General features: G+C 42.9%; 2 protein-coding genes across 3 annotated transcripts in view; one reads left to right on the top strand and one right to left on the bottom strand.

Annotated features, from left to right (window-relative positions):
- The window catches only part of ALX4 (ALX homeobox 4), a 143623-nt gene that overhangs the window by 57211 nt on the left and 73628 nt on the right, over window positions 1-12784 (bottom strand). The window lies entirely within an intron of this gene.
- Window positions 1-12784, top strand: part of EXT2 (exostosin glycosyltransferase 2) — a 49602-nt gene that overhangs the window by 34112 nt on the left and 2706 nt on the right. For both annotated transcript variants that reach the window (XM_075188313.1, XM_075188312.1), the window contains exons 10-13: window positions 3239-3405; window positions 7205-7348; window positions 8982-9110; window positions 10769-10851. In XM_075188313.1, the coding sequence (XP_075044414.1) occupies window positions 3239-3405; window positions 7205-7348; window positions 8982-9110; window positions 10769-10851 (523 nt within the window). The remainder of the gene's footprint in view (window positions 1-3238; window positions 3406-7204; window positions 7349-8981; window positions 9111-10768; window positions 10852-12784) is intronic.

Below are 12784 nucleotides of genomic sequence, written 5' to 3'. Positions count from 1 at the left end.
CCTCTAGTAGACTCTGGCTTGTTTTGTCCTGCCTGGAAGATGGAGACCACTTATGGGGTTGCCAATTCCGCTTCTTCCTGCTTGGTCGGCTAGTTGGTACAAGAAAGGCATCAGTAACACCATACACAACCCTCTTTAGTTAGACCTGGGAGGCCAAAGACCTCTTGGGAGGATCTAGTCCCCTTTATAAATTAAACTGGAGATCCTTTGGGATGGCTATGGCTCCTTCTTCTTTGGTCTGAGAGACAGAAGAGCTAGTCTGATTAGACCTCAAAGAAATGCATTTAATGGCAAGTAAAGCAACAAAAAAATAATCTCTCTTTTCTATGCACACCAGACTTCCTTCTTATAGACCTATTGAATGACGTGGAGCCTTTGTGAAGGCGAAATGCCTGCTAACAATGGACTGATGCCGGCATTGGGCTGCATCGTACATTTTATATGTTAAAGTCTCTAACGCTGTCGCTGCTTACAAAATGCCTCTTCATTTCTAAGTTATTTATATATTTTTATAGAACGCCTGCAGTATTACGCAGCTCAATAAGCAGAATAGTTCAGGCAGTTTCCCAATGGTCCCCGTGTCAGGGGACATGGTGACAACTTTTCAATGAGTTGAGACTGGTGTTCGAGCTTAGATCTCGCTCACTCAGTGACCGTAACCACTACGCTCCTTCTCTACGCTTTATCTCTTATTGTTGTAAGTACCTTTCATACGATCAGAGATGGAACTTCCTGGTGATTTTAAGTATGTAGAACAGGCCTGGCCAACCTGTGGCTTTCCAGGTGTTGTGAAACTACAAGTCCCACCATGCTTTGCCAGCAGATAGATAGTTGATAGCTGGTAGAGCATGCTGGGACTTGTAGTTTCACAACACCTGGAGAGCCACAGGTTGGGCAAATCTGCTCTAGAATTACACAGGGACGTTCCTTATCCTATATAAATATGAAGAGCAGCATTTTAGCGTATTCTATATCGGCGACTAAATTTCTACATTATATTTGATAACCTAATCACTCTATATTACAAGGATATTGCAGTTCTTCCCGGCGACTCCTTCTTCCGCAGAGCATACCCCCCTGGTCTGGGACTTTAGGAGCAATGGATGACATCATTAGATTTAGCAAGCGATTGTACAGGGCAGTTTATATGACTTTGCTGCTGTGTACTCAGAGCCGCGCAGGGGTCCAAAGATAAGAGCCAGCCTTGGCTTTCCAGCCAGCCCACATCCCACCATTGACCTCACCCTTAAAAAGCTGCTGTCATTTAGTGACCATTAAAGGCAGGATGTTTCTGAAGAGTTAAGCCTGAGGAATGGGTTTGAAGTGAGTCATAATCTTGACAGTGGCAGATAAGACCCTTCTGATTACACTGCAAAGATCACTTCTTTATGACCAGTTCCATTTCCTTCTAATTGGACTGGGGTAATGGATGAGTTTTAATGGTGTTCCACTTCCAACCCCCCCCCCCCCCCTCAAAAAAAAAAAGCCCACCATAGCTAGCTTCACTGCATCTGAGAATGCATGTGCGTGATTAACTGGAACAGACTTACAGTAGTAAAAAGTTTTAGAAAGTTTTAGCACAAGCTGCAGAGGAGAACAAACGGCTGGAACGCCTGTAAAGTGATCTTAGTGCACAGCAGGCTGGGGGGATGTTTGCGAGGGTCGGATCATCGCATGTAAATAAAGAGTTATCACAAAGGAAGAGAGGACAGCGTAGTGCTCCAACAGAGGCCACGGCGAGGTTCCTTGCCTACTTACGGTAGCCGACAAGAGTGATAATTAGCCAGTCCGCCTTTGGTTTCGGCTCGGAGAGTTCTGCAGAGACTTAAGGTCTCCCCGGCTCTCCACGTTTTAGCTTTAATTTCATTTAAATAAATAGTGCGGTCAGACTCTGAAAACTACAGGGAGCTGGGTACATAGACTGCAGTGGAGTGATGCTTTAAGTGTATTTATCTTAATTTTCTTTCTTTGATGCCCCTGTCTGTCTAACGCAGCCATTTATTTTAGTTTATTTTTTTTATTTGTAAAGTTTAAATTAAAAAAGAACTTGGAAATTCATCCTGATTTGCTGTTTGATAGCAGGGGAATTGTGATCACTAATCTGTACAGGCTGAAACCCATTTAGTAGGATGTAGATGGATATTATAAAAGAAAAATACATATTTTGTTTAGCATAGAGTTTTCGACCTCTTTACTGAGTGAAATGAGGGTGCTCCTGTGAGTTTATTAAAAAATATATATATTTTTTGAAATGCTGTGCTTGCTAATGCCATGCACACATTCTGCAATTTTCATGATTATTTGTCCAATACATGGCAGTGTTGTATTGAAAGCTCTAAATGATGAATACATGAGGCATAAGGATCGCTCTGCAGAGTCCTATACACACATTTATTGTAATAAACATGTATAGAAAACAAAATGTAAATGTGAGCATGTTAGGGAAAATTGTTTGACATCTCATCCGTTGTACAGTTTGTATATGTCTAATGTAAATTTTAAGCGATGTAAGTATAATAATCATGTTGCAGTAATTTCCCATAGCTTCTGTTCAGGCTTTATTGAATCATCTGGAAGTTCTTGACTTGTCTACGAAGCCAATGTTTTAGCTCTGTTCCATAAATCGGTTATGTTCCCACAAAGCCCTCCTGTCAGTCTTATTCATGGGATTATTCTCATAACCGCTTGGTGGGGGGAGGAGGGACGTGACTTGACGTCATTGTGGGTGTAGACAGATCCAAGGTACGAAAACGAGAGAAGGCGAGGGAAGACGGATACAGTGTCTTTCTGTAGTAGTGATGGACTGAGCTTTTTTATGGTGCATTTCACTAGTGTCTGAACACAGTATTCAATATTCATTTTGTATTTGAAGTGGGCGGGGATAGAACAACCTGTAGCCAATCGGATCATCAGAATGGTCACAGCAGTAGGAGATTATGTGCTGTGATAGGCAGTGACCTGTCCACTTCAGCAATTATGTCAGTGAGGACGGAGCTGTGTGTGACAGGGGTAGTGATGATGTGAGGAGGGGAATGGAGGCAGCAGGAAGCCACAGACTGAGAGTTATATAGTGGATGGGGCAGGGTCTCCCAGCCGCACAGTGTAGTAATAGGAGGCTCCTGTGAAACTGGTGCAGGACGACTGTGGCAGCAAACTCGCCTCTATATGAAGGTTCATACATACAGCTTGTTTATTGTCTAGTAAGGCGGTCTCATCTTACTGACTCTTCGTTTTGCAGAAAGTCTTTGGCCCAAGATCCGGGTTCCACTAAAGGTGGTGAGGACACTGGAAAATAAGCTAAGTAACAGATTCTTCCCGTATGATGAGATCGAAACCGAAGCCGTGCTGGCCATCGATGATGACATCATCATGTTAACATCGGACGAGTTGCAGTTTGGTTACGAGGTAAGAGACCTGTCCGTCGCCTCTATGTTCAAACGGTCAAGAACTTGTCTTGTTCTTAATCTGTAAAATGGAAATTTAAGTTCTATGTCCAAACAATGTTTCTGGTTTTGGGCTAAAATAGAGCACAAAATAATAATAATGGAAAACTATCATTCTGGAAGCTTAAAGGGGAACGTCGCCTTCTGATTTGTTTTGTCCTGGCAGATTTCTTATTGTATCCAAGGCCTATGAATAAAGGCGGCGTTCCCCTTTAACTGTAGAACTTTGATGTCCTGTGGTATCTGCGTAAAATTATTGGAAATGCATAAAAGAAATGTTCATTCCCTGAAAAGTGGGAAAAGAAGAAAAATAACTTTTTTATTTTTGTTTACCTTGGGGACAGGACCAGAATGTGCCAATGTTGTGTTTGTGATGAGTAAGAACTATGTACTGAGAAGTCCAGCTCTTCTCTGGAAGCTGGTGCACTGGGCTTGAGGCCTAGACGTTGTTACTGTCCCCTGTGAGTTGGGCAATCACAGTGTTGGTGCCAGCAGCCGGATGGCACGGTTCTGTGGGAAATAGGCCCCTTGCCGCCTTCCACGCTGTCCCCCGCTGTTCGGAGACCTAATATTGCAGCATATTGGCCCCAGTTCTTTGTGGTATCTGATGCAGAGGATTAAGCTGCGTCCGTTCTATTTATAATACATTTGGCACTCATGGGCTGTCTTGTCTGTTTGTCGGGAAGGAATATGATGTCTGCAGCCTTAAATAAATGGGATTTCTGCTTTCATGTTTTATTGCATTGACATGATCTGGGGCCTGATTCATTAAGGATCTTAACTTGAGAAACTTCTTATTTAAGTCTCCTGGACAAAACCATGTTACAATACAAGGGGTGCAAATTAGTTTTCTAATTGCACATAAGTTAAATACTGACTGTTTTTTCATGTAGCACACAAATGTCAACTTTAAATTTCAGTGTACAAATAAGCTATCAAGTATTTTTGTGCTACATGAAATAACAGTTAGTATTTAACTTATGTGCAAAACAGAAAACTAATTTGCACCCCTTGCATTGTAACATGGTTTTGTCCAGGAGACTGAAATAAGAAACTTCTTATTTAAGATCCTTAATGAATCCGGCGCCCCTTGTCCTCCCGCAGCCTTTACCAAAGACATTGCTGTGTCCTTCTGGCTTTTACGTTTGTCGTGTAAAGAAATTGAGTGTGTACCCGGATGTGACTCTCACCCCTGGACGCAGTTGTATATGATGCATAGAACAGAGCAATGGCCATCAGCAACTCGTTCTGATGATATAAAGATATGGTTAAAAAGAGGCTAGAAAACAATATTGTGTTTAGGGAAAGGTAGAGGAGGTCAGAACAAGCCAACATGTTAAAGTAATCTGAAGTTGGACAACACCTTGCTGAAGAATACTATTGTTCTAAAGAACGTGAATCCATAAAACGTCACTGTATATCATGCTAGTCATTTGTTCCAGCTTAGATTTCGAGCTGGGTTTTTTTGCCCCGGGGGAGACAGATTGTTTAGGTATTCTAGTAGTTTAAAAATACATTTCCACTATATATTTGGGGAGAAGCATCCTTTAACGGTCACACTTTTACTGGGTCATGCCGCTCGGTGGCCAAAGAGTATTAGTTTCCTCCGTGTTTGTAGGTCAGTGAGCTGTTCAATCCGAGGCTTAAAATAAGCGGATGGACATAAAGGGCGTTCAGCGCCTGTGCACCGCGGAGGCAGCCGTGTTATTGGGTTGAAGTAATATTCATGAGAATGCAGCTTTCGTTCAGTGGAAACCAGAGACAGGAGGTAGTATTAGGGTCGGCTCAGCTCACGTAACGGCTGCCACCGCTGTGTGGGCGACTCGTACGCTTTAACGGGTTCTGTGCGCTGGATCGTTTCCAAACATAGGTCCTCGTTGACAGTCGGACGTGTGTCCGTTTATGGAGTAAAATTATACATTGTATCTAAATGTATCCATATTTAGATTCGAGCTCCTCTTTGACTTGTAGCCCCTAATGTCTGGCGAGGTTGAACGTGGGCGAGCCAACGTAAATTGAGTACAGTAAGAGCGTGTACACGTGAGTGTAGCACAACCCCTGGGGATATGTGCTAATTGGATGGGAACGTGTCCCAAAATACGCCTCCTAAGAAGTGTATCTTCTGTGGGTTACATAGGCCTGGTGTAAAGATACATGAGGGTGATGACATCAGAGGCATTAGCTAGTTTCTGATTGGCTGTGTAATGACCTATCCAGCTGATGGTTCTTCATTCATTAGCGTTGCAGCTAAATTATGTCAAGTCGCGGCTGTCTATTCAGATTGCTTATTCGTCATTTCCCATTAGACTGCTGCAGGAAAGAAGATTGTTGTTTTATTTCTAAACTACTTATGGCGGTGTATTTCATAACCTTTTATATGGAAAATGCTAGTTTCACATTTATTAATTACACTCTTCTCTCGTTTATCTGACACGTCATTGCATATACAGTATATATCGTGTTGCGTACGAATAGGGTAATACGTCCTTCTCATTTACAACGAGCACCGCTCAGCAAATCTCTACGCCATAGTTGGACGTAAGAAAGCACATTTGTGCGCCTAACATATAGCCTGATGTAGAAGTACTGCTACATTGTGTGATAACTAGGACTCCAGAAACATAGGCAATTTTTGCAACCCTGATTTGACGCGTACGTTCGGGACTCAAAATGCCCAAAGTGTTCACATCTAATCTGTCAGCATGTTGTGTTTGAACAGAGCATATTTTAGGTGTGATGGATAATAATCTGAAATGGGTAGAAGTCTTTAAAATGAAGACGCAGTGATGTGTATACAGTATCAGGACCTGGCTTTTTAATGTTTTTATATTTGGCCTCTCGGGTAAATCTGTGATTTCACTGACCGTTCTCATTCTTCATCCGAACGTATTGTCTGACCTTTTCCTTCCCCCCTCCAAGCCTGTAAATCAGACCTATTTAATGTGGCCAGTAGCATGTTTAACATTTCGGGGTGCTGCTAATGATCGCTCAGCCTGTTCTCATTTTCCTGTAGTTTTGATCCTCTTGTCAGCAGTCGAGTTATGGATGAAGTGACGGAGATGGGGGTCTGATTGTATCCAGCTGCATACTCAGGGGGTGACACGTCTGTCTGCGGCAGCGTAACAAATCCTTCACTGCACCCCCCTCGTGCACACGTTTTCCCCTCCTTGTCCCATGGCACTGGCCAGGGGTCTGCTCGTTTCTCCTTGTCCAGCCGTATCGCCAATGCTTCTGTCGTGTTCCATCCAGTCCTGAATCGGAGCAGAGTTATATCTGACACAAGTTATGGGGGAGCTCTAATTATCAGGGAGCGATCACTGTGATGTCTGCGGCATCTGCTGTGAGGTGTCATTGTTAGGGAGGTCTATTAAAAGATCCTGATGAACCACCCGACACCTACATAATTACTCTCCCAGTGGCGAAAGGGGGTAGATTTATCAAGCTGCAGGTTTGAAAAAGTGGAGATGTTGCCTATAGCAACAAATCAGATTCTAGTTCTTATTTATTTAGTACATTCTACAAAATGACAGCTAGAATCTGATTGGATGCTATAGGCAACATCTCCAATTGTTCAAACCCGCAGCTTTATAAATTTACTCCATGGTGATATAACATTGGAACCATCATCTACACACAGCGGAGGCAGGTAGCAAGGAACCGTTCTAACGTTGTCCGTGTAGATCAGTACTGCTAGTGCTATGTCTGACTTATAGTACATCGTCCTTTGACAGCTGACATTGAGCGATTTTCCCATTGACCAGGTATGGCGGGAGTTCCCTGACCGGCTGGTGGGATACCCGGGACGACTCCACCTCTGGGACCATGAGATGAGCAAGTGGAAGTACGAGTCAGAGTGGACCAATGAGGTGTCGATGGTGCTGACTGGGGCGGCTTTCTATCACAAGGTAATTAGACGCTTATATATTATTATGGCAGATAAGATTGTCAGGTCCTCCTTGCTCTTTGTTTTCTTGTCTACATTTATTAAGTCTCCCTTTTTTTTTTTTTTTTTTTTTTTTTATGTATGTCTTGTTTCCCCGACTGTACGGCACTGCGAAATTTTCACATCACCACTAGCAATGATGATGGCAACTGGCATTTCGATGGGGGCAAACACAGTTTTGCTGTAACACGCACACACCAGATGATTGGAACCATGTGATAAATAAAGTCCATGTCAAACTAACTTCATTGTGATCTGTTGTGTGTAACAACCTAGATACACGTTGTGCCTAACCAGTGCCAATGTTTGCAGCTGCTTTATCATCATTACAGCCATCCAGTTACTATGCACTCGGTAGCCTAGCAGCCTTCCCTGATTGATGGTCGCACAGTGCTGTTGGCTAACGTGCTAAGTATGAAATGCGTTGGGTTGGGCTGTGAGGAAGTACAATTTATACTCCAGTCCCTCCCCATGCGTTTAATAGGTGTAAACTTAATTTTAGGTGAAGAGATCTTGTATGTCGCTAATTATCTGTAAACTCTATGATCTACTAACATACAAGGCCGTCAACAAAATTGCACCGACATACATACATTTCTTCACTTGTCTCAAAATATCTCCCTACTCGACACCTCCGTTCTGCACAAGATCTGCGTCTCTCTTCCACTCTCATCACATCCTCCCATTCTCGGTTACAGGACTTTTTTCGGGCTGCACCCACTATGTGGAATTCCCTCACTCGCACATTAAGACTTTCGTTTAGTCTCCAAACCTTCAAGCGTTCTCTGAAAACCCACCTCTTCAGACAAGCTTATAATATTCCTCAACCACCATCTTAAACTCCCCTATTACCACCCTCTACACAGCTAACACAAGACAACAACCCTCTGACCAACATTGGTACACACACAGCCCACTCAATACTTTTACCTTTGCGTTCTAGCTGGTCCAGTGTGCAATATGATGTAGCACATGCCCTTGTGTTTCAAACTCCCATTGTCCTATAGATTGTTAGCTGGTGAGCAGTGTTCTCTTACCTCTCTGTCTGTATGTATTACCCAGTATTGTCTTATTAATGTTTGTTCCCAAATGTAAAGCGCTACGGAATTTGCAGGCGCTATATAAATAGATGATGGTGATGATGAAACTCCTGCAAATAGTATTTGTGAGCTCGGATGTCATTGATTATAATTGCAGACATCACTTGGGGAACCCAGGTATTATAACACACACCGCGGTCCTTGTGGCCATATGACTTTATGTGGCCAACAACTCTTTGGTGACTTGTAATACCCTTATGATTTAGAGTAGGAGGGACATTATCCCTTTGTATGAATATTTTGTAGTGTAATTGGTATTTTACTTGTGGTCCTGGTTCTCGACTCATTGCCAGACATAGTTTTACGGACAGCGGACTCGTCTTTTAAATCGCTTTATTTATGCATATAATGCTTTTCCTGTTTGCTTGACTGTAAGATGTTGGAAAATAAATAAGAAAGACTTGTGTTTATGTAGCCTGTTTAAATGTGTTTAAAATGTCGCTGCCAGCTTAACCCAGACCTTTATTCTTTCCTTGGCATGTCCTTTACTGGCAGTATTTTAATTACCTGTACACATACAAAATGCCAGGAGACATCAAGAACTGGGTGGACGCGCACATGAATTGTGAAGACATCGCCATGAATTTCTTGGTCGCCAACGTGACGGGGAAAGCTCCTATTAAGGTGATTGTTTCTCTTAGTATATGTCCTGTTTTCTGGTGTCTGCAGAGCCAACGCTTATTAAATTCTATTTGAAATGTCTGAGAATAAAGTTTGAAACACCTGTCCTCTGTCACATGGGTAGACCTCTACACAACGTCAAGCCGCTGAGCGTAGCTGAATTTGCGCTTTGTATATCCTGTCTTTTTAATCATTCAAAATGTATTCTACACTGGTAACATTGGGTCAACCAGGCTTATACAGACGTAGCACATTTGTGATACACGGTACGTGACCGCACAGAGAAAATGTGGAACATCTCTTGATAGAGGGGAACATTTCTTATACTTTATTTATAAAGTGGAGCATATTTGTTAGTGTTGTACGGAGTCACAGCAAACATACATTGATTACAATATATAACAAAACACGTGAGGACCCTCTATGCTGCATCTTACAGTCTCATTGGTAACCAGAGAATTCTAAAACTAAAGGCCCGATGAGCCATTTGCACATTGGTTAGAAGTTGGCGTCCTGTTCGGTACGGGTCGTTCTGCAGCCCCTGTTCTCTGTGACAACTGTGAGGTCACCCAGAGGGGGACATAATGATTCAACATTCATTCACTATGACGTTTTAAAAAGGTAATTCATAACCTCTCTGCTTAAGTCTTTTCTTGTGTCGCAGGTGAAATCTGGGGTATAACTATTGCACAGTTCATGTTTGAAGACATTTTGGAATTGGTAGCATTTTTAGGCTTTGAGCACTACACAGAAAGTGTGAAATTGCCCCAAGATGAAGCTAATTATGTTTGTTTAGTGTGCTGCTTAGATCACCATTTATCTTTGTTTATCAAGGTCTCCTAGATATGGCCAGTTCATATAGTCTTCTGCTCTGACCTTCTAGGTTGTTGACGTCTGTACACGTCTTGCCTATTGAAGTACAGGGTTTCTGCAGTAGCCAAGAACAATACATTGTCAGATTTTAGGAGTGGAATCACTAGGTACCCTATATAGAAGACCATCTGTCTGCCCAGGGACAGCTGACCAGAGGAATGTTAATTACAAATTTCACTCCTCGCGAATGTTAATTTAAAAGTGATCTTGCAATCATCTTCTCCAATCCCCGGCATTACCGGGGTATCACGGTGATAGCGGCCTCTCTTTGATCTTCAGCCTTTTCACGCATTCGTTAACAGTGGTGTCATCAGCAGCCTCGTATCGTCAGGTGCTGCTGTGGCACCTCTTGGCTGCTAAGCGGCATTGTAGGTTGGTATCCTAGGACTCCTGCCAGCTCTGGGAATGCTCTGGCAGTCTCTCTCTCCCAGGGATTACCCTGTGCTGAGGGTTGGTAAGGGGAGAACTCAGGCTTGTCTGCTGCGTTTGGGTGAAGGTTACGGAGAAGCCCGCACGGAGTTTGTAAACTCCACAAGAGCAAATGATGTTTACACAGGGACCTTGGCGGTGTGAGAAGTCATTAAAAGAGAATTAAAGGGCTTGTCATCACCCGTCCTTCCGATGAAGGGGGAGTGTGGGCAAGATAATCCTGAGATCTGTTTTCATTGGGTCTCTGGCTTAGCGCTGATCTGCCCAACCTCAGTAGTCTTCAATGTGAGAACAACTTTATTAACAAAGACATATTCTGTAATCAATGTTTCATATGCCAACCTTTTATCCTCTTCCAGGTTACTCCTCGCAAAAAGTTTAAATGTCCCGAGTGCACCGCTATCGACGGGCTGTCACTGGATCAGACGCATATGGTGGAAAGGTGAGTGGTTCTTGTGCTACCGTGTAGTAACTCGTAGTTATCGGTGGTCTCAAAAAGATGGTGAATTATATTTTATTGACTTTGTCTGCAGCAGACCCCGTGATGGTCACTAGTTGTACTTTGAGGATGGGCTAATGTACCTCGCTGCTGTCACATTTACATCTTCTATCAAATACTGTGTGATAGCCCTTCACGCCCTCTGCACCTCGCTGGCGCTGCTTTAAATAGGCCTTGGCCCCTCCTCCCTGGCTGGTTCTAGGGACAGACACACCCCTCTCTAATTAGCGGGACATACAAAGCATTGCACTTTAGGAACTGTTTCCATTATAGTGGGAACCCCCAGAGCCTTTATAGCCCCCAAAGTGCCCTGATTTCTATACTATGTTCAGTAGGACACCTAAAGGACCACCTAGGAAGAGTTTATACGGACGAGCGCATTAATATACACCTAGACCAGTGCCTTTAAATCACTAAGATAAATATAATTAAGGAGATGAACCTTATTCACTCTGATCACCTGAATTAGGGACGTAGATGCCAGAGGCAGACAGGGACCAACATCTATTTAACACTTTAAAATGTGAGCCATAAAAACTGCCCGGCCTACGTCTGGTTGCGGTGACATTTCCAGCAAATTCACCACGGAACTGGCAAAGGTGCAAAGTTTCGGTGATGCGATCTTCAAGTTCAATTTATTTTTTTCTTGCCATTTTGCGTAATAATTTGTGCCAGAATGTTTCTACATTCTAGTGAATTTACAAAGACGGTGTCAATTCATTCTGCTCCGTGGGGTTAGATTCCCCGGTGGAAGCTCCGCAGCCAAGCGCAGTATGAGGCGATTCTTCTGCAGGAAGATGTCTGTTCCCCAGTACGGAGGAGAACGCAGTGATCAGCAGAGGCTGTAGAAATGCCTCGCTCTGAGGGGGTTAAGAGATGAAATGACTGCAGCAGCCGCACGTGAGCTTAGGAGGACTTCATCTCTGTCCATATGTCTGTGTCTCCCCACCAGCCCAGGCCTTATCTAGAGCCTGGGGTTCAGGGCTGATTGCTCTCCTGATGCCTCTGTCAGGCACACAGCTCCAGGAATGGCAGGAATTTGGGGAGGATTGAAAGACACAGGAGGGAGCGATAGTGTTTGTATCCCCTATGCAAGTCTCTTGCTGGATGCCTGGCCTGTCAGGTTAACCCCTTCCCTGCTCCTACAGCTGCCAAATCTCTCTGTCCAACTGGGGTAAGAAAGTCGATTAAGCCAATTAGAGTGGACTTCCCATTAACCCCTAACACTACCTCTATCATTTTTATTTGTTCATTATCATTATCCTCTGGAAAATATTCTAAAGAGTATGAAAGCAAACTGGATCTCCAGCAGCTTTTCAACAACCCCCTAATGAGGATTACAATCAAGCAAAGTCTTAACGTAAAAGTGTCTGAGTTTTGCGACTTGTTGTCTAAACAAATAAGAACAGTTCTTTTAAGAGAGAGAATTTATAATCTGTTTACGTGATGACGTCATAGGTAAGTACGGTTAGGTGTAATCAGTGTAGGATTATAGAATGGCGGTTGTTTTCTAGGACACCAAAATAATACGACAGTTGGTACCGGGTTGTAGTGAACGGAGATTTTTCACATCGAGCTTGAAAATAATTTTTTTTATTGTGAATTCATATTGACGGATATATCGAATATAGAAATATGAAACCAAAGTAATTCTAATTCTATTTGTATGTAACTTTTTTAATATAGCTTATTTTTTAAGTAAAAATTGAGGGAGGGAGCGTGTCTTTTCAATGTTAAAGTAGTGCTGGAAAGTTTGTGAACCCATTAGAATGTTCTGAATTTCTGCATAAACGTGACCTTAAATGTGTTCAGATCTTCAGCGAAGTCCTAAAAGTAGATAAAGAGCCCAATCATTTTGATCCGTAAATTAATGAAA

This window comes from Mixophyes fleayi, chromosome 10 (assembly GCF_038048845.1).
Source record: "Mixophyes fleayi isolate aMixFle1 chromosome 10, aMixFle1.hap1, whole genome shotgun sequence".
Taxonomy (NCBI): domain Eukaryota; kingdom Metazoa; phylum Chordata; class Amphibia; order Anura; family Limnodynastidae; genus Mixophyes; species Mixophyes fleayi.
The sequence above is the reverse complement of the archived record's forward strand: the minus strand, read 5'-3'. Positions and strand labels throughout refer to the sequence as shown.